At 35.5% G+C, this 22,879-nt stretch overlaps 1 protein-coding gene across 1 annotated transcript in view; it reads left to right on the top strand.

Annotated features, from left to right (window-relative positions):
* WDR35 (WD repeat domain 35) overlaps positions 1-22,879 on the top strand; it is a 60,059-nt gene that overhangs the window by 16,433 nt on the left and 20,747 nt on the right. Inside the window, exons 9-16 of the mRNA XM_061210564.1 lie at positions 2,740-2,865; positions 5,726-5,911; positions 8,931-8,991; positions 14,943-15,087; positions 17,790-17,859; positions 18,894-18,947; positions 20,846-20,955; positions 21,438-21,648. Of these exons, the coding sequence (XP_061066547.1) occupies positions 2,740-2,865; positions 5,726-5,911; positions 8,931-8,991; positions 14,943-15,087; positions 17,790-17,859; positions 18,894-18,947; positions 20,846-20,955; positions 21,438-21,648 (963 nt within the window). The remainder of the gene's footprint in view (positions 1-2,739; positions 2,866-5,725; positions 5,912-8,930; positions 8,992-14,942; positions 15,088-17,789; positions 17,860-18,893; positions 18,948-20,845; positions 20,956-21,437; positions 21,649-22,879) is intronic.

The following is a 22,879-nucleotide window of genomic DNA, read 5'->3' as shown; positions in this document are numbered from 1 at the left end:
AAGAAAATCTCTTTATAATTAATCTTAGGTGATGCTACATTAAAATATAAACATTTTTTCATAAACACATATGGTATCCTTCTCAATAGTATTATTAATTAATTTAATTTTTGAAGAGAATTTTCTTGAAGCAGCAGTGGAAAATATAAAATAGGAGAATTAATATGTTGTGCATTTTAAAGAATTTAGAAAATGAGAACTTATTAGTAACTAGGCTTAATAAATTTTTACCTATTTTATTTTCAAACTTTAGACTATATTCAGTCTCTTGGATATCCTGTTGGTTTTTATAAATTCACCTTAGACTTCAATAATATTTATTTTTGGCTACACAAAAACCTATACCAGTTGTTTCACTATGTTAATATTTTTTAATATATTTTAATAAATTCTGTAAGGGTAAGTAATGGTGTCAGCTGATGCTGAAAGTTACCCAGCAGAATGTGCTCTGGAGAGTATGTAGTCTCTGTACTTTGTCAACTAATAATATTTCTGGTAGATGTAAAAGCTAGGAAAAAACAAAAGTATAGTTCTCAAGGTTCCTAAATAATTAAAAATCTGAATTCTGGTTATCTCAATGTTTATAGCTTTCTTTTAAATTCATGTTCTTTATTCGTTATTTTTGTTTGTTGCCATTGGTTTATTTATCATTATATTATCTTATCAGCTTATTTTTGTTAGTTCAGTCTTCTCCAAGTATAAAAACATGCATTCAAAGGCCTATTTGCTTTATCTTGCAAATCAACTGTTATGTGTTAAATTGAAAACTGTAAGTGGTTTTTGGTATAGTTGTAATTAAAGGTATCTAGCATAGGTCCTCGGGGTATTTAGTCATAGTACTTTTTGAATGAGTGAATATATGGGGTATTTATTTTTGGATCTATGTTATTAGAAAGAACTTGGGAGGAAATTAACTAAAGATTTAAACTTAAGGAAAACCTCAGGGAAGAATTTACTTTTGGTTCTGAGGGCTGGGGTCTTCTAGTTTTCTTGGTGTGGTCTTAGCCATGGGAGGAGATGACAGAGCATGGGGTTTGTCGGCTGGTTGACCTGGCTTTGGCTTTGAATTCCGTTTCTACAGTGTGGTTTCACTTAGAGAAGTTATTTAACCTCTGAGACTCGGTTAACTTATTTCCTGAAATAAAGGTAACACCTCATGGCACTGTTGTAAAAATCAAAGGAGGTAACTCTGGGGACATGCCTACAGTGTTCTTTCCCTGCTGCTGCCACCGCCTGGTGTGTTTCGCAGAGTTAGAAGATGGCCTTATTCTCCTCCTAGTATGGGTTGTCAGTACCAAGAGTGATGTTGTGAGACCCTGCTTTTTCCTTCTGGTTTTGTACAGGCAGCAGGACAGAGAGAGTGGACCCTCCTAGGTTACAACTTTCTTTTTTTCCCCATTGGTTTCCCTGGCAAAATGGAGTTTAATATATTAAATTTGATTATAGAGCATATCTGCTTAAGAATGAGGGATACCAGTATAATTTATTAAAATTCGTGGGATTATACTGTTTTGTCAAATAAACATAGATTAAAAATGTTTTGTTTCTTTGTCCACATTAAAAAAGTCTTTGTATTCATTTATTCATTTGCTAATTTAGCCATTAAATATACTGTTAGTATATGAAGAAATTCATTTGAATGCATGATACATTTATTTACTTGATATTTTTTTGAGTACTTGTTTACCAAGGAATCTATTAAGGGATAGGGAAATAAATGTGAATATGATAAAGTTAGTGCTCTCATGTAGCTCATTGTCTAAATTCTCTGGAACCGTAGAGGAAGGGAAGAAGGCAGGAAGTAGTATTTAAGTTGTTTCTTGATGGATGAATAGGAGTACTCCTGGAGGACAAGGAATAGTAGGATGAGGGAGTCTTGGGGAAAAGGAAAGGAGGATTTCAGGCAGAAGAGATATTATATGGGCCAAGGGAATGGAGGCACAGTAGTTCCCTCATGAGGAGAACACAGTAATTACAGCTAACTCGTTAAGGTATTGAGCCACAGAGTTTTGGGCAAGTGGGGAAAGGCACTGTATACTCTTCTAGAGAATGTACTGGTGGGGACCTATTGATTTTTAAAAATTATTAAACATTTTTTAAAAGCAGAGTAGGACATGATTAGATATGTGTTCTAGAATGATAATCATGGCAGTAGAGTGGAGATTGAATTGGAAGGGCAGGAATGAGAAAAGAGACAAAAGGTAAAAATTGCAGTTAGGAGGCTGTTAACCATAGTTCAGTCAAGAAAGAAGGCAGTTGTAGTGGAGGATAGAAAGGAGTGAAAGCAAAATGCTTGGCATCTTGTTGGCTGTTGGGGGTGGGATGGGGCATGAACGAGAGGCAAGACTTAAGGATTGAGTTTATTACTCCAATATTTCATTGATTCTAAGAAGCACAATTCTTTACAACCCTAAATTGGGATGCATCTTAAAATCAAAGTCCTATTTTTAGCTAGCAGTGTGTTTTTCTTTCCTAAGTTGTACATAAAAATAAAGATGTGTATTTAAATCTCTGGCATCTTAGATTTGATGAAATTTGATACTGAATTCTTTGGCTATAGTTTGTAAATTTCTCCTCTCATATGTTTGCTTTACATTATAAAAATTGAAGGGAAATGATTTGAAGTTTGTAGCAACCTTTCATAAAATAATTTTTGTACCACTTTTGATCTCTGTGAAGTGATTGGTGGTATTTTATTTAATTGTGATACTTTAGCTTAAATATAATTACTTTTTTCAGCATCTGGGTACTTTGAAGATTCCTGGAAAGCAGATGTCTGCACTATCTTGGGAAGGAGGTGGACTGAAAATTGCACTAGCTGTTGATTCTTTTATATATTTTGCAAATATTCGACCCGATTATAAGGTGAGTATTAAGAGCAGTTGTAAAAAAAAAATGTTTTTTATGATATAATTTTGTTATAGCTGAAAGTATAATGTGTGTTTCTTGCATATATTCATAGCCACATTGTTTTAGAAACCAGTTGAAAGGTGGCTTTTTCAGTGTGAAGACCTTAGAACTGGTAAATGTTCCTGGAATACTATATTTAATTAGTAAAATTACTCCAACAGTGTCAGGGTCTCAGCAGGAAACAGATGGCACAAAGGAGTAATTGAAGAGAGATTGATGAAGGGTTTATTACAGAGGGATGAGCAGAGTTAAGGAGGCCAGAAAGGGATGACAAAGCAAGCACCCAGAGACTAGCAACAGTGGGCAAGAGAAGGAAGTATTGTTCCTGGAACCCACCAGCGCTGTGGCTACGCAAGAGGGGCTACCCCATAGGGGCACAGCCACTGCTAGCTGGCCGGGCAGAGACAACCTTGGGGAGTAAATAATTCAGCCCATCTCACCACCTGCTGGTGCCTTCTATTGGCCAAGCCCAACTGGAAAGCAGAAGGCAAGGTAGTTCTGGTAATGGATTTCATAGAAGTCAGCCTCCAGGGCACGGAGCAGGGCAGAGAAGGGCGGAGAATGGATCAGAAGGGGAAAATGAGACCAAGCAGCCTAATGACTAATCAATATTTTACCTTAAATTTAACATTTGACCCATAACAAGCTGTGAAGTATGAGACTGAGCTGGTAAACTACTAAGGATAGTTGTTGTGAGAAGACTTACATTTCTAATTTTTAAAGGTCAAGCACCTTGGAAAGATGACTGATTCTAGGACTAGGGCAGGGAAAATGCAAGATAAGCCTGGAGCATCTTATAGTGCCAGAAAGTAAGGAAGTGCTCAAAAAACAAAAGGATGGGGTACGCCAAAGGGACAAGGGAGCCAGCCTGAAAGAGCTCGCAGTGGCCAAGGCTGGAACAATTGGAGCAACAAAATAAATGACGTAACGTTGGATTGTAACCCAAATTATACAATAAATGTGCATGAGTACAAACTGATATCAATAAATTATTTAAATAAACAAATGGGGGAGAAGAAACAAATCTTCCTTACAGAAGTATTCTAATTTACTAGACACCACCCTGCCAGGAGGTGGAGCAAAGTCTCCTACCTCGTTCCCCCAACCTGAGTGTGGGCTGCATTTAGTGACTTACTTCCAAAGAGCGGAGTATGGAAAAAAAGGGGAAAAAAAGAAAGTGACTTCACAGTGGAGAAACCTGGAGAACACCTTGTCCAGGTGATCGAGGTTAGCATCATCAGTGACGTCACATTGCTATCACTACGCCCCGATGTGATGTGATGAGAAGAGGTCTTCACTTGTGGGGTGATCTTCCTAAAAACTGGTAACCCCAGTCTAAGCCTGAGAAAAACATGCGACTAACATGTATTGAGGCACATTCTACATACTACCTGACCAGGACTCCTCAACACTGTCAAGGTCATCAAAAACCTGGAAAGACTGGAAACCATCATAGCCCAGAGGAGCCTAAAGAGACAGGACGACTAAATATAATAATGTGTTCCAAAGGGGATTCTGGATTAGAAAAAGGATATTAGGGAAAAACAAATGAAGTCCAAATTGAGTTTGGAGTTCTGTTAATAGTAATGTATCAATGTTGGTTTCTTAGTTGTGACAAATGTACTGTGGTAATAATGTAAGATGTTAACAACAGGGGAGAATGAGTAAAGGGTATAGGGAACACTGTATTAGTTTTGCAACTTTTGTATAAATCTAGAATTATTTTAGAGTTAAAAAGTTTATTTTAGAAAGTAATCACAGTATTACTTTGAATAGTAAACACTGGAGACTTCCCTGGTGGTCCAGTGGTTGGGACTCTGTGCTTCCACTGTGGCAGGGCGTGGGTTCGATCCCTGGTCGGGGAACTGGGATCTCACATGCCCCACAGCACAGCCCCTCCCCCCGCAAAAAAGAAGAGTAAACACAGTGTTAATAATGTAGACACTGAATATTGATTTATTCAAAATTACGTATAAATTTGTTGGGAGAGGGAAAGCTCTAAGTTCTGTAATCAATCCACATGTGATATGGAAATCAATGCCAAAACAGTTACAGCTAAAATAGTTGTAAATGGCTACCCCAAGGAGGAAATTAGGCAGGGGGGTCCTGCATTTTGTTTTTGTGTTAAATAAGCCTTGTAGAATTATTTGACTATAAACTATGTGCATATGTTACTCTGATAAAAACAAATATAAAAAAACGTGTATGGGAGAAAAAAGGCAAAGCCGCTATTTCTGAATTTTGGCTTCAGGACTCAGAATTGAACTTTGGCAGGGATCTCTCTTGCTGTTGTCCCCCAAGCAGCTGTTATTGACTATTGAAAAATCTGAAATTTTCACCACTGAAGCTTAAATCTTACAAATTAAAATAAGGAAAGTTAAACCAAACTTATTTTTGCGGTACATTTTTTTTTTAACTGTCTTTATTACGTTTAGATTTGTTATTTTAGTGAGAAAAGAGATTAAACTGAATATTCAGTCCTTCTCTCTTCCATTTCTAAAGAATTTATTTTGTCAGCGCCGATAAACCACATATCTGCAGTATTTCTAGAGGAAAAATATAAAAATATAATAATACGACTTTCCCAATGTTAATTGCTTGCTTTTTCTTCCTCTCTTTCTTGCTTTCTCTCTCTCTTTCTTGCTTTCTCTCTCTCTTTCTTTCCTTCTTTCTTTCTTTCTTTCTCCCTTCCTTCCTTCCTTCCTTCCTAACTTACTTCCTCCCTCCCTCCCTTCCTTCCTTGCTTCCTTCCTCTTCCTCTCTCTCTTCCCTCCCTCCTTCTGTTCCCTCCCTTTCCTTCTTCCTTTCTTCCTAGTGGGGTTATTGCTCAAACACTGTAGTTTATGCTTATACCAGACCTGATCGTCCAGAGTACTGTGTTATCTTTTGGGATACAAAAAACAACGAGAAATATGTTAAGTATGTGAAGAGTCTCGTTTCTATTACTACTTGTGGAGATTTCTGCATTTTGGCTACAAAAGCTGATGAAAATCATCCTCAGGTAGGTGTTCCTTGATATCTTAAAACTTAGATGGGTTAACTACTTGGTGGAATTGGGCTATAGTTCTCTGTCTTCTCAAGCATGGCCTCTGTACTGGCAGGTACAGCAAAGTATTGGGTCTATTGGCCATGTCTGTCTAGACCTCTGTTTGGAAAGTTATATGACTCCATTGGTTCTGTGTCCCCTGATTTTTTTCTCCAATTAGTTAATCCATTGGCAGGTTATATTGACCAGTACTGAAGCTTTTTGTCTCTGAAATATATTTAAAATACCACAATTCTTTTCCAATTTAAAATTCCATAAGTAGAAATGAATAACCAGATGTCTAGTACAAATGCTCAAGAAATTATGTAACAATGGCCATTTATAACAATTTGGGTAGCTTTGACATTCAGAAATGTACTTTTATGTGGAGTTATATTGCTTTAAAAGTCAATGTCTCATAACATAAAATAAATAATATAAATAATGCCCTTTAAGAAAGTCTGCTAACAATTTAAATATTTGTAGAAGTATGCAGTTTTTCAAAAAAGGACTACCAATGTCTTTGGCTGTGTTATAAATTATTTTATCCCATTAAAAAGTATAGAATTTTTAGTTTAAGGTGGCCATTTGAACAGCTACATTTGGCTCTGTTCTCTCCTGAAACTCACTGAAACAACAGGAAAGGTAATTTTTAAAAAGCTATAAGCCCATAGGGACCAGAAAGGGAGAGGAAAGAGCAACATAATTTTGGAGTTTAGAGAGTAAGGAGATTAGTGGTAATTACCTTAGCAGACCCAAGAAAATGGAACACTCAGCCATCAGTGGAGAAAGGAAAGAAGCAACGAGTTTACATCACAGAATCCCAGAAACACAGCCCTTGGTGGTGGTACCTGGTAGGAGAAAGAAGTGAACAGAAAAGCGATTCGGAAGTACCAGAGATTATGCAGGCAGGAGAATACTTTGGGAAAAAGAAAAAGGGGCATATAAAGGAGCAGATTTCTAGATCCCCTCCCACTACTGAGCCTGTGGGCAGCTGCCCTTCTAACCATGAGGGAGACTGGTTTACCCTCCAGAGAGGATATAGAGTCCCTGCACTGAAGGGCACCAAGCACAGAGAAGGGTGGAGGAACTCTTGCTGAAAACAGGGCATTTAAATTAATGTTACCGCAGTCTTCATTTCCCACTTGGTTCCAGAACAGATTTCATGGGATCAGGTATCATAATGGCATTTGACTTGCCAACCTCAATACTTTGGAGAATTGCTTTCAAAATTCTGAGGGAAAATGATTTCCCACATTGAATTCCATACCTTAAGCAAACTATTCATTAAATAGGAGGGTAGCATAAAGACATTTTTAGATGTACGAGATCACCAAAAATTCACCTTCCGAGCTTTCTTATCTTAGGAAGTTACTTCGGGATATGGTTTACCAAAACGAAGAATAAACTAAGAAAGAGGAAGAAACAAGGTAACCTGACAACAGTGGTGTGGAGTGGTACCCGCTGGCAGTTGTGCACATGCCTAGGGAGTGAGTCATCAAATGAGAGCCGCCCAGGTGGCTCCAAAAGAAATCCAAGATGAAATTAGTAGAATAGTTAATGCGGTTGACCTCCTGAGGGGAGACATAGATAACTGGGAGACAACTGGGGACTTGAGTTAGTAATAAACACAGAGACAACTAAGCAAAGAGAAAAAAATAAAGGCAATTATCCACGCCAGGGAAAGCTTTAAAACATGCTTGAAAGGAAAATAAATCATGTTATACTTGCCTCAGCTGTGAATAGCATTTAGAGTCAAAATGATGTATTCAGTAGATTTTTTAAAAAATTAAAATTGTTTAAAAATTGAACTATAATAACATTTTAAAACTTAAATTCTGATTTAACAAGACTTCAGTGGAAAGATGGAGTGATGGGAGTGTGCCCCTGTGTCATGGGAGGCTGGGAAGGAGGGGTGAAAGTAATGGTTACATGACGTCCCGAATGGAAACAAAACAGAACAAGAAGTAGCATTGTAAACATGTTACTTACATTTGTGGAGGTGAATAGCAAAAGAATGAATTACAGGAGCTGAAAGTAATTACTCTAGGGAGCAAGAAATGGGAAGTTGGAGGACTTCTGTTTTTAGTAAGATGTCTCATTTGATTCTTTAAGCTATGAGCATGTGAATAATAAGTATCTAAAACATTTGTATTTTGTGGCAGTAAATAAGCTTGTTTTAAGTAGTGGAAGAGTAAATTATGATATTTTACTGTAATTTTTATCATTTAGTTTACATTTATGAAATTAAAGAAGTTTTACTTGAGATACTGAGAAAAGAACAAGTCTGTGTAAATAGTACATTGAGAATTGGTTTATTTGAAATTATTATTCTAATCAGGAAAACATCTATGTAAAATATTATTCTTAGTACTAGATATAGAGAAGGTGACTAACAGCAAAAAAAATGAAGTTATCATTAGAATAATCTGATGTAAAGTGTGCATTATGTTCGATTATTTTTCCTAATATTAATCATTGATAATTGTGTATGTGTTAACCGCTGGGCATTTTACGTTATTTTCATTGGGTTGGGTTATGTTTTTTTCTGAATTAACTGAATTTTTCTGAATTTCTCATGTCATTTATATATTGCTTCAAAGGAGGAGAACGAGATGGAAACATTTGGTGCAACGGTAACAAATTGTTAGCTCTTACATAGCTGGTTATAGGATAAAAATGAGTTTTGAGGTTATAGCTGACCAGGAATTTTAGAACTATAAAAATGAAAAGTAGCCGGTGTACTTGTGTTTCTTAAATGGTCTCTTAAAAACCAGTGTTCCACTCTATTGAGAAATCAGCCTTAGTTTAATTTTAGTTCATATTTCTTTACTTTTGTGCTGTAGATTATCTTTGCTGTTCTTTGTATTTAATTTTATCAGTTCTTTCCGTGTTAGTGATACTTGAAAAAGAGATAAGCATGGTATGTTAAGCATTATTTCTTTTACTGTACATAAGCAGGAGTTTTGATACTTTCTGTTTTATTTGTTCACAGTTTGTGCTAGTTCTTTGTAATTCTATTGGCACACCTCTGGATCCCAAATACATTGATCTTGGTAAGGAAATGTTAATATTTACTCTCTCTTTAATCAAGTCTTATTTGTAAACTATTTTAAAATGTAACAATGGTATTATTAATTAGAACGGTATTCTTTAAAACAAGGATGAACATACTTCCTGGTTTGCCAGGTTCAGGTTCAGTACCAGTCTATGCCTGTTGTCGTGGTAAAATTATTAGTAATGCCCCATTTCACTCTCAGAAGGATCCTGCTTAATACAATAACTTTTAAGTTTACTCTATCTAAAATTCACAATAATCTCATGACTGCTATACTGCCATCATTTGCTTTAAATGGGAAATATAATTGTATGAGAATTGGTATCCAGTGTAATGATTAGTATGTAATATACCGAGGATTATAGAAAGAATTTTGCCATGAAACCACTTTTATTATTAATAAACTTCTAAGTACCTCTCTTCCATAAAAAACACTTTAGCTGCTTGTTAAAGTGAGTTTGCCCTGTCCAGATTTTTCTGATGAAATTAGTTTATTAATAGGGACAACTTAAAAAAATTCCTGACTTTTTTGTTTTCAGAAGACATTTGTTTCTTTAGATATACCCTTCCCTCTATCCAATAGCTATGAAAGTAACCATAAAAAATTCCACGTCTTATTCTTAGTATTTTGTCAAAAATTGTTACCAAATATTTTGTTGCCATTTCACTATAACTTCCAAAATAATGATTTTCTTTTAAAGTGTATATTAGTTTATTGGATATGGTGTTAGAAAAAATAGTAGGTTTCAAAAATTGAAAACCCATTGAATTATTTTCTGAATTTGAGGACTAGTCTATTTTGTTTTTAGATTTCACATTCAGCCTTAACAATTAAACGTTAAAGTGTGCCTTCTAAGTATTTTGCTAAGGTCTTTGGGTGATACAAGCAAATGTGAAGAATACTTACTGGCCTCAAAGATTTTATACTCTATGTTTAGGGTCTTGGTAACTCACTTTTAAACATTGAAACTTTTCAACTTCTTGTCTTATGTTCACTGTTAGGTATGTTTATATGTTTCTCTCTACATATTTATATATGTAAATAAATGTTAGTGTTCTTTGTTAATGTTAGTATTCCTTAGCTTAAAATTATTACAGACTCTTATCACATGAATATCTTCTATTTATTAGAAATATAATAGTCTTAAATCTAAGGGATGAATTCTGTCAGTCTTCAGATTATATGCTTTTTCTTTTAATATCAGAAGTTTTAACATAATATCATAATGATGATAGGGTTAGCCTCAAAGTAATTTTAATCACAGGCAGTCTGTGTTTTAATAAAGCCAGATGTAAATCCTTTACCTTCATAAAATGGCAAATGCTTGAGGGCATGATTATTTGTACTTTTGAGTCTTGAAACTTTTTTTTTTGTGGTCTCACTGGCTGAAATTTTAACAAACAGTTCTTTCACTGGTCTGCAGTAAACTCAGCCAAAGATTCAACATTTTTGCTTCATACATATCCTGTAAAATTCCTTTTTTAAGTTTCTATGCCAAATTTTCATGAGGACTGGAGGCTAAAGCAAAAAAAGTATATAACTGATATTGTTCTAGGAAACGTGATTTGTCATCTGCTCTTCCTGAAAATCTCTAGAGAAACTTTTAAAAAGAACATTATATATTATTACAGAAGTTTAGTTTGTGAGGCGCTGTTGTACTGTACATGTAAGAGTTAGGTACCATTTTTGGGGCCTCTTCCTTTGAGCCCTCAGTATACCTTTGGTGTGCTTCTATCCAAAGTACTTACTCTGCACTGTGATTGATTTTCTTATCTACCTTCCCTCCAAGATTTTGAGCTTGGATGAATGTATGAAAATATTTAAAATAAAATCTATTTATTTAGCAAACCATCAATGAGTACATACTGTTTCAGGTACTGTACTGGGTACTGGGAGTGATAAGAAATTAACTCTGACATTTCCTGTAGAATGTCTAAACAGATAATTAAAATATAGTTAGTCTATTGAACAATGACAATTGCTCCCCTGCTGTGTGCTAGGTTTTGTGCTAGGTGCTAGATAAGTAGATATCGGTGCATAAGGATGTCAGGGACATTTTTTCTACTTAGAGAAGGTTTCATTTGAGCTGAGTTCTGAAGGATAAGTATTTCTTCAGGTAACATTTTAAGGAGAGGAAACAGCATTTGCAGAAGAATGAAGGCATGAAAAGTGCCTGAAAAGTACCAGGTGCCTGTGCTGCAGCCATTTTGTGGGGAGCACGTAGGAGCTTTCTAATGGTGGCCGGTAGCATTTGCACTAAGTCTTCTATATAGGCCAGAGAGAGGTGATTTGATGAAAACAGTTCAGTGCAATTTCAGTTTACCAGCTCTTTAAAGGGCTGAGAAATAGGTAGAAAAGTGGGGGAACATTACAGATGTAGACATTTATTTCAGGCCTCAGCATTAAAATATTACAAGCAGGTTTTACTTATATGTGAATTCCTAGATTGTCTTAAATTATTTTACATCCTTGCTTAGCTAGTAACTATTACCTATTAGTGTTACAAGTTTCAATTAATGGAAGCATAATTACTTTCTTTACAATTTTTTCCCAATGATCTTTCTAGATATTTCAAATTTTTTCTTTCTGGATACTGAATAGTTGAGAAGGACATGGACTGCTTTTTTCCTGGTTGTGTTTTTTTCCTAAAATATTCAGTCTGTTAAAATTTGGTCTTCTAACTTTTTCCTAGAGGCTTAGTTCTAGCAAACTAAGAACTAAACCACCTGGATGGGTTAGATAATAAATAATGATCTAGCATAATTTATGTAGATAGGATTATCTACCCATATGAATTTGCCAAAATTACTGCCATGCTGATTCAGAACATGTTTCATATATATTGTATTTGTTTTTTGTATTGACTAGTGAATTTATATATCATTTTATTATAAAAAGCAAAAAATAATAGCAACCACACCTAACAGTTATTAACCCTTTTTTTTTTAATTTTTAAAAATTTTAAAATTTTGGCTGCGTTGGGTCTTCATTGCTGTGCACGGGCTTTCTCTGGTTGTGGCGAGCGGGGGCTACTCTTCGTTGTGGTGCGCGGGCTTCTCATTGCAGTGGCTTCTCTTGTTGCGGAGCACGGGCTCTAGGTGCGTGGGCTTCAGTAGTCCTGGCTCGCGGGCTCTAGAGCGCAGGCTCAGTAGTTGTGGCGCACGGGCTTAGTTGCTCCGCGGCATGTGGGATCTTCCCAGGCCAGGGCTTGAACCCATGCCCCGCGCATTGGCAGGCAGATTCTTAACCACTGCACCACCAGGGAAGCCCTATTAACCCTTAATGAGAAGCAGTCTGCCATAGTGGTTAAGAGCACAGATTCTGGAACCAGATTGACTGTGTTTGTGTCCCAGCTTCTACCGCTTTCTAGCTGTGCAACTTCAGTGAGTTATTTAACCATTCCATCCTTCAGTTTCTTCATCTGCTAAATGGGGGTAATAATAGTTCCTGCCTTATAGGGTAGGTGTGAGTTATGTATGTAATACATTAATTATATATTAATATAATTATATATCATAACTATATAATTCTATAAAAATGCCTGACATATAATTTAAAAAATTCAATAAATATTGGCATTTAAAATTATTATTATTAAGCATTTATTCTATGCCAGGCACTGTACTATGGTTTATATTTGTTATCTCTCTTAATCCTTAAAGTAGCTCTAAGGTTGGTAATATTATTATTATCTTCAATTTACAGTAAGCAAACAGAGCTTCAGAGAGAATAAGTAATTTATCTAAGTCCACAGAGTTAGCAAGTGCCTGTGATATAAATCCAAGAAGTCTGACTTGCTATGAACCACTAACTTTTTAATTTTGAATTAATTAGGCTGTTAATAAACTTGTGATTGTTTAGGATGTATCAAAAAAAAAGGAAACGAGTATAATTTATAATTGTAGCTAAACATTGGTTAGAAAAATGCTTTTATATGCTTAGGAAAAACTATTTTATTAGAAAGCAGTTAAGGTTTGTAAACTTACTTCACATCACACTAAAGGCATAATAGTTACCAGCATCAGAGTACCTATGGTAGAATTTACTGAATATTTAGCAAATGTCTTATGATTTAGTGCAGATGGGATCAGCAAAAGCTCAGCAAAGCCTAGGCCTGGCCTGCTCATTCGTCCCACTCAGGGCTCCCCCTGAATCGGGCTCTGCCACCGTTCTCTGGACTGCCTTCCAACCCGCTGTTCCCTACAGGAAGGCTTCTCACTCCCTCTAGAGTTTGGTAGTGGTACACATTTTGAATAGAGAAATCTAGATAACTGTAATTAAAAAAAACTTTTTAATATGATTCAACTCTACTGAGTTATTTATTTAGCATATAAAAGTTCTTGCGTTTGAATCTCGACTTGTTAATCTGTTCAGTTAACACTATACCATCAGTCTAGTTTCTAATTCTTTGTTTAGTTCCTAAGTCTCTTACTGCCCTAAATGTCCTTTGTTTGGACTGTGGCAAGAACTCCATAAATGGTAGCTGTTGTTAACACTGTTCCTTTATTCTGACTGTATTAATGATTACTTTGTACAGTAGTTTTGAATAGAACAATATGTTTTGTACCATTTTAATTGTGAATTTAGAAATTAGCTACTAAAATGATCTTTTGTGAAACTTTTTTTTGTTTTTCTATATTTTTGTGAATGTGTGTGTTTAATTTTATATTGTTTATTTTGTTTGTGACCCTGGGCAAGTTATTTTACATCTTTAATCCTCTGTTTCTTTATCTGTAAGATGGATTTGATGAGACTACTTCATCAAAGGGTACATAGTAGGAATTCAATGAAATATTCTCTAAGAAATGGAACAGATGAAAAAAATGTTTAAGAGACTATATTCCTAAATTAGAAGGAACTTTGGAGAATTTCATTTTCTAAATTAATGAGGAAATATAAGACATATGAGATCAGAGGGAAGGATAAAGGCCTGAACCAAGTAGTAATGGTAGTGAATAAGAGAATAGACTGCCTTCCAACCAGCTGTTATAATTATAGAAATAATTTTATTTATTTATTTATTTTATTTATCCATTTGGACATGTGGACATTTGGGCTGTTTCTATTTTTTTGACTCTTATGAATGCTGTTATGAATATTTGTGTATGAGTTTTTGTGTAGACGTATGTTTTCATTTCTCTTGGGTATATACCTAGGAGTGGAATTGCTAGGGCATGTGGTAATTCTATTGATATATTTAACATTGTGAAGAACTACCGAGCTGTTTTTCAAAGTGGATGCACTGCTTTACATTCCTACCATTTCTCCACATTTTTGCAAATACTCATTATTGTCTGACTTCTTGATTCTAGCCATGCTAGTAGGTGTGAAGTGTTATCTCATTGTGATTTTGATTTGCATTTGCCTGGTGGCTAATAATGTTGAGCATCTTTTCATTTGCTTAGTAGCCATTTGTATATCTTCATTGGAAAAATGTCTATTCAGATGCTTTGCCCAATTTTAAATTGGGCTATTTGTCTTTTTATTATTGAGTTGTAAGAGTTCTTTATACATTCTAGATGTAATTCCCTATCATGTATATGATTTTCAAATATTTTCTTCCATTTGTGGATTGTGTTTTCACTTTTTTGATGGTGTCCTTTGAAGCACAAATGTTTTTAATTTTGATGAAGTCCAGTTTATCTACTTTTTCTTTTCTTGCTTGCGGTTTTGGTGTCATATTTAAGAAATCATTGCCTAACCCAATGTCACATAGATTTACACATAAGTTTTCTTCTAAGAGTTCTAGAATGAATGTCTGATTCATTTTGAGTTGATATTTCTGTATGGTCCTGCAAACTTTTGACTCTTCTGAGTTCTCAGACTGTTTTTAGGGTATATTGTCTATAAAATGTGAGGTTGGACTCAGTGATCACTGAAGTCTTTTGCAGCACATTTTGTGATTCTGTCTAATTGTAACCTAATTGCCTTAATGTTCTTTTTAATAGTACCATTGTTTGTTACAATGACCAAAACCCATGTGATAGCAGCTTCAAAAGAAGCATTTTATACCTGGCAGTATCGTGTGGCAAAGAAGCTCACAGCATTGGAAATTAATCAGATCACCCGGTCTCGAAAAGAAGGGAGAGAAAGGTATATCTTTTGATGAACATTTTTTAGTAGCTCAACCATATCACATTTAAATCGGACATAGCTATTTACAAATTGTCATGCTTGAGAACTGTAAATTGTTTTGATTACTGGAAATAATTTTCCATTAATTTGAATATCTTTCAGATTTATGTGTTTAAATTTATCAAAATAAAAGAGAGGTAGCATGGTGTAACAAAAGAAAAGCCTTTAGAGTTAAAGACTAGAAACCTATGTTTTTATAAGGGATGGCTATTCTCACTTATCTACTCTTGCCGTATTAGGTTATAATGCTACACTGACATATGATTGTCTAACCAAAACTTCATTCCTATGGGTTAGAGGTAGAGGTCTTTCCAGGACGGTGGGGTGATTCTAGTATCATAATCATCACAGGAGAGGCAGGTCCTTAGACACAGATATGGAGGAGGTCTCTAGGTGGGGAGAATTGGTCACTTGCCTTCCTTCTCTTGCCCTGGATTCCAGGGGTTTTGGGGTTGGAACTATTTTTGATAACTGGGGGTAAAGATAACTCTACCTCATGGAGAAATTAGGAGCCAGGATGGAGGGATTCTTTATAATAAGTATAGCAGTGCATTTACTGTGTTTTGTAAGTTATATTGTCTCTGTTAGTGATATTCCATGTTTGCTGCCCTTTTGTTGTTATCCTAAGCCTTTAAGCAAAGCATTTGGTTGAGTAATTTTAACCTAATGATTGTTAATGAGGACACAGGCCTGTGTTGGTGGTGGTGGGCAGCGGGGAGTCATGTCAGAAATCTCAGGTTGCTTTTCTCAAATCATTTTCCTTCACATATACCTGAGATCTTAAGGCAATCTTCCCTTCCCTTTAAGACTCACTCGTGTACTAAGGTAGGTGATATAACCCCAGTAAAAGTATTTTGGATAGGTGAATTCATGTGGAAGCAGGAAAAAAAAGAAGCAGAAAAATACTGTATCTTGTATTCTCTGTAGTTCTGAAAGACCCAGTGGGAAGAACCTTTGGCCTCTTTGAGGACAGCATGTGGCAGTGGTAGCACTAGTAACAAGAGACCTGCAGTCTGTGGGGAGAAGGTGGATCTTAGGACAAGGTTGGGGCAGAAAAGTCTAGCCTCTCCATGGAGTGACTGTGCTCCGTGAACCAGCTAAAGAGATTCTGGCTTCTGTTTAAATAAAGACGGCATCATTTCCTTATATTTCTGTCTGGGGTATACTTACTAGTTTTAATGACTTTGGGCCAGTTCTCTCTGGGCTTCAGTTTCATCATCTGTAAAATACCGTTGATGATGTTGCTAGGAACCAACATTGATGGAGTACTTCTTGTGTGCCAGACACTGGGAAGTCTAGTCAGTACTCGTATTATTCCTGTTTCACAGAGAGGGAACTGAGACACACAGCGTAAATTATTTGCCAGAGGTTCCCAGCTGATAAGAGGAGATGGGACACAATGCCAGGTTTATCTGGCTCTGAGCCACTTTACTCAGATTGGCCTTTCTTGTAGTACCCTACTTGTTTTAAGAAAAGGATTTGGGTCAAATGATCTCTTGAGAGACCTCCTATTCTAACCTTTGACTTTTATTTTGTGATAACTAAGTAGAAATATTGACTGTATGTACTTAATAAAAATGTATTAGAAAGCAGAAACATGGTACCTCTAAATTAGTATACCTTTCTGTATTTAATACATTTCTTTAAAATTTATTTAACATTTGATCTCCTTATTATATTGGTGAAAGTACAAATATGACTTCAATTTAACAATGATAAAATTTCATGATATTTTAAAGATGGAAAATGGCTTAACTTTCCTGTGATTATATTACAGCTGCAATGTCTTGAACTCCTTTTATGTTATCAGGCTCTGTGCATGTGAGCTTTACAAACATCATTTTATTTATGCCTCTCAAAAATCCTGCAAAGGGGGAATTGTTAGCCTTCTTTTACAGATGAAGAAATTGAGGCTCAGAGAAGTTAAATAACTTGCCCAGGGCCTCATAGCTACTCAATGATGTGTCTTCTCTGTTCACCTCCATTCATTTCAATGTTTTCTTCAGCAGACATTATAGAGCGCCTGACAATGTGTGGCAGACACTGGAGATGTAGTCTTTGCTTCTAGGAAAATCACCGTCTAGTGGGAGAGACAAGGAAACTAGCAGCAATACTGTGGTGTGCATAAGTGTTACAGTAAAGGTATCCGAGAGATGGTACACCAGAAGTGGTGCATCTTCATAACACAGTAGGCATAGGGGAAGGTTCTTTACTTCAGAGCAAGAATTCCATTAATTAGAGCTTCCCAAATACACTTAAGTTTTACCTTTTTTAAGCATATCGTTAGAAGGGAAATTATGGAGAAACAACAGAGAAACTTGGTGCTTTAGAAGTTGTTCCTGACCGATGTTCATTGGGAGAGTAAGGGAAGATATCTCTTGGGGCTTACCGAAATTCATTGGAAATATATGATTCAGTGTCCAAATGTATTTTTGGCATAGCTCTCAGGAACACGGCACTTGCATAACTAGTAAACTCATGGTAGGTAGTTTCTGCCTTTGTAAGATTGAGCTGTGTCAAGAACTCTTTAAAATAATCAGGACAGTAATATTAAATAACAGTATTCATCGGTGTCATCCAATCCTTTAATTGTTCTAGAGATCATGAAATAGTATAAACCTTACTTATACTATCATTGAAATTAAAATTTTTTTTTTCAGAATTTATCATGTTGATGATACTCCTTCTGGATCAGTGGATGGTGTGCTTGATTATAGTAAAGCCATTCAAGTAGGTGATTTTATTATTGCCAGCAAATGTTAATATCCATAGATTTGGAAATACTGTAATTTTATTTTGAGACCTGAAAAAAGTTTGTTTCCAACGAGTAGCATTTTATTCTAGTAATTCTTTTAAAAATTTCTATTCTAATTCAAATTTTTCTAGATCTGTTTTTTCTTCTTTTGATTTTGAAAAAAAGTTTATTTTGACATGATCATAGGCCCACAGGAAGTTGCAAAAATAGCACATAGAACCTCTTTACCCAGCTTCCCGCAATGGTGACATCTTACATAACTATAGTGTAATATCAAAATCAGGGAATTGACATTGGTAATGATGCTGTGAACTAGACTACGACCCAATTCCTATTCAGTTTTCACTAGTTTTTACATGTAGTTTTATGTAACTTCATCACCATAAAGGAATTGCCTCGTACTACTTCTTCATTTTCACACCCACTCTCCACCCCCATCCTTGTCCTCTGGCAATCACTAATCTGTTTCCATCTCTATAGTTTTGTCACTTTGAGAATGTTTTATGAATGGAATCATATAGCATGTAATAGCATGTCATCTTTTGAGACTGGCTTAAAAAAATAATCCATCCAGGTTGTAGCAGTGCCATGCCATTTGCCCCCTTCTTTATTTTGGCACGCGCTGGTCCTTTTGCTGAATGTTCATCTTTTACAGCTAAGCTCAAGTTTTTGTCTCTCTTCCCATTTTGGTATAAGTTTATGCTCCTCCCTCTGTGCACTTATAACTCCTGTGTTTACCTCTACTCTGATCATACTGTACTGTCATTAGGTGTTGGGTCCACTGTCTTTCCCAGTAGACTTCTGAATAATCCCCAAGGGCAAAGACTTTATCCGAGTATCTCCAGTGCTTAGTTCAATGTCTGGCATGTAGTAGGTGCTCAGTAAGTAAATGTTGGTTAAGTTAATAAATATATAGTTACAGTATTCTTCTTAGTGAATTGTATACAACCTTGTACCAGATTAGCCAGTCAATAAATATTTGTTAAAGAGTAATGCTGATTTATTTTAGGGCACAAGGGATCCAATTTGTGCCATAACTGCATCTGATAAGACATTGATTGTGGTAAGTTGTTAAAAGAAAACCTTATTCTATGAATAATAATCGTTTAACTTGTTAAAAATAGAATAAAGCAACATGTTTTGGATTTGAATATCATCTTGCGGGCACCTCAAGTTTTACTAGGTCCAACAAAAGAAATAAGAAAGTTTTAAAGATTGCCTCACAAATTGTTAATCATTTGCAAAAAATAACTTTGTGAAAGCGGTAGAATCGTGGCCAGCTGGGGAGAGTTTGAGGCTGGGTTGAATGAGCCCTATAAAGGTTGGCAGATGTGGAACAGATGGATGGTGGTAGTAGGTCTTGGAAAGTTTCCTCCTCTGTGTGGCCTGCTTTTTCATGTTGGAGAAAGTGCTTTGGCTCAGCTGCTTCCATGAGAATTGGAATGAAGAGGTAGTGTGCTTGGTAGCCAGTAAAATAAAGAAGCCTGTGGCAAATTTTTGCTGAATTTTTCAAATAAAATCAATGTATCAATGTTGTTGTGCCTTTTCTTGAGCTCTGACATTTGAAAATACTAATTTTAGAAATAAATGTTTAATATAGTAATGCTGGTAGAGTCATTAAGTTCGAATTATGTAAATAGATCCTTGCGTGTGTATACTTCCAGTTCTAGTTACATTCTTTAGACGTTAGCTAAGTTTATGGGGGAAAAAATCTTAAGAACATAGTATTCATTTTTCCTCACCAAATAAATTTGGTATATGTTTTAAGGCAGTTTGTCTTACAGTCAGGTCTGTGGAGTCTCTTGTTTTCTTTTTAGATTCTTTGCTACACAGCAGGTTTTTGGTTGTGTTAGTTGTGTTTCTGACATTTGCAGGAAAAATAAAAAAACATGCAAGTCGGATCAGTCACAAAAATTGACTTAATTCCTAAATGAGACTCACTCTGTAAGAAACACTCAAATAGTTTTAATACCAGCCAAAAATTTTAATGGAAAAGGTATCTTCTGCGTTTAAAACTTTCCACTGTTGAAATATAAACAGCTTTTAGAACCATGCCTTTTTCAAACTTTTAAAGCCACAGGACCCACTTTTTCAAAAACAAAATCTTATTGTGTACTTCAGTATAATCTTTTAAAGCCTATACCTCCTTTTTGTACATTAAAAATTATCCGCCCTCCTCACCCCTCTCTTGCCCTCCCCAGCCTTTCTGATAGGCCTCTCTGGAGAAGCATGCTAGGAGGGCAGAGCTGCTCCCATTAGAAAGGGGATAGGGAATGATGGGCTGAGTGCAGCCTTCTGCTTTTTCCCCATGGCTATGGCCGGAGGCACAGCAGGGTTTGAAAATCACAGCTCTCTCCTGTCTGTTGCTCTAACTGTTGATCTGTCAGCCTTAAGGCTTGCACAGAAACTTATATTCTGTTTTATTTTTAAGCACATTTAAACTAATACTCATTGTATCACTGCTTTCTGATCATCTCCTTTTGCCACAAACTGGTATCACATAGATGGCTATAGGATAAAAACATAGACTTTCAGTAACAGCTGTTTCCTATGGTGATCTTATATTGATTTTTCACATATATGAAATTTAGTTCAATAAGTGCTTTATATTTTAGCCTTTAATGTACCCCGAATGTTAACCTAGACAACTGTAAATAACCCTAGATACATCTTCCTTGTGATGTAAGACTTTGTGTATTATTAAAGAACTAGGTTTCTGACTTCTTTCTTGAATATTACATGAAAAAAAAATTAGATCACCTTCAGCCACTTTAAAAAGGTTTTAATTAAATTATGAGGTAAATATGTACTCAGAACATGATCAGTATCAGAACTGAGAATTCACTATGACACCATCACTTTGGTTTTGAAACAAATGTATGAACATATAGAGAGACCCGTAGTTGTAATTTAATATTATTATGGTAAATATGCTTTAGTAATCAAAAATATTTTCTGTAGAGTCGTGAATCTGGCGCCATTCAGAGATACAGTCTTCCTAATGTTGGTTTGATTCAAAAATACTCCCTTAATTGTCGAGCCTACCAGTTATCCTTGAATTGCAACTCCAGGTAAGTCTGAAAACTTTCCTCACGTACATGTTAGACTTAGAAGTCATCCATTGGGATTGTTGTATTTATGTAATAAATGCAAAGACTTGTGTTTGTTTTAAACTTGTCTTACAGTTCAGTGTGGTTTTACTATAGTATATTTGTATTTAAATATTATATTTATTATACTGCGTCTAGATGTCTTTCTCTCATTGGGCAAAATATAGAAATTCTAGTGTAATTTTTAAAAAATTATTTGCATACCAGTTGCTTTAATCCCTTTGGATACTTTTTTCACGAGGAAGCAAAATGGAAAGCAGCCCATGTCTTCTATCAAATTTATAAATGTTAGTTTAAAGCCAGTTATTTATTTAAAGCCATTTCTACCTTATTCCCGGGTTCTGATGAACTTATTTTGAAGAATGGTGATAAGTAATTATATTCATGAACGCAGATAGTACTTTTACAATTTTTTTCCCCTTCTCCAATTTCATTATTTGTAGTCGTCTTGCTATCATAGACATCTCAGGAGTTCTGACTTTCTTTGACTTGGATGCTCGGGTAACAGACAGCACAGGACAGCAAGTTATTGGCGAGTTGTTAAAATTGGAGCGAAAAGATGTCTGGGATATGAAGTGGGCCAAAGATAATCCTGATTTGTTTGCAATGATGGAGAAGACAAGAATGTATGTTTTCAGAAACTTGGATCCTGAGGTAAAAACAAGAAATGAGCATTAACAGTACATAGATAATGAGCCAAATACCAAAACCTGGACATTTCCCCTTTGTTTCTTCAAGAAGTTTGTTGGTGTTGGCTGCATGAATTCTGAAAATAAATAGAAACATTTCTGTGGAATTTAAAAATATTTGGTCTTAAGTGGGATTAATATTTATCCTTTAAATATTCTCCACTTTCACTGAAAGGCACTTCCTAAGCATTTATCTATTCTTTTTAGAAGATGGAACCATGCTCACTAACTATATAGTCTTTATTTCTTTCCTTGTCAAAGTTTAAAGCAAATAAAGTAGTCTTATTTACCAAAATTGCTTAAAACAACCAGCCAAAAAAGTGTGGTTTTGGAATTGCCTTGCCCTTTCATTCTCTTCTGCCTGTTCTGTGCTTATTCTGTGCTTACCTTTGTCTTCTGCATATTTACATGAACTTTATCACCTAGTAATCCATGTTCTCTCTCATCCTGATAATCTTATGAACAGGCAGATGTGGGCTGTGATTAATAATCTGCTGTCTCTGGGGTGTCAGAAAGCTGCTTTCTCACTGATTTTAAAGTTATATTTTTATTTTCTACTTGTGGCTCACATCAGCTAATTTTTAGGCTCAGAATTTTCCTGTCAGTCTGCTGTGTATCAACTGTTAGCTGTTGTGTTTGGGAATTCAAAATAATTTGAGTGGTAGCCTAATCAAAACATCATTAAGAAGATAAATCTTTTAAACAATTTTTGAATTATCAGTGGATTTTCAATTTGGAATTTTCAGTACTCCTGTTGTACTCCACTAGTGGAAATAATAAGAGATGACTTGATAAATGCTTTATGTCATTAACTGATGTTTGTTTGGACCTGTAGTTTCCTTCTTGGGAAGAAATTACATGCTGGGGCCCCTGAGCTACTGAAGATCTTCTGTAATAATTTATTTAGTGGTAAACTAAACATCTTTAATATCCTAGATTATTTTCACATTTCCCCGTTTGAGCCCTACTCAGGATCTTTGAGTTGGTCAATGACCTGATGTAAATTGTTCTCAAAGGCTTTGTTAAAGCTTTTAGGAGTCTTAAGGATCTTTGTAATTTTAAGGCCCTGAGTAATGGCTCAAAGGAAGGGCATTCAGGGCTGCTGCATTTGACCTATATAAGCATGGACTTCTTTCAAGGGTTCAAAGAAACTTTGACCCTTGGTACAAAACAAGTGTGGAAATTTGACAGGTAAC

The sequence above is a fragment of the Eubalaena glacialis genome, chromosome 14, assembly GCF_028564815.1.
Source record: "Eubalaena glacialis isolate mEubGla1 chromosome 14, mEubGla1.1.hap2.+ XY, whole genome shotgun sequence".
Taxonomy (NCBI): Eukaryota; Metazoa; Chordata; class Mammalia; order Artiodactyla; family Balaenidae; genus Eubalaena; species Eubalaena glacialis.
The sequence above is the reverse complement of the archived record's forward strand: the minus strand, read 5'-3'. Positions and strand labels throughout refer to the sequence as shown.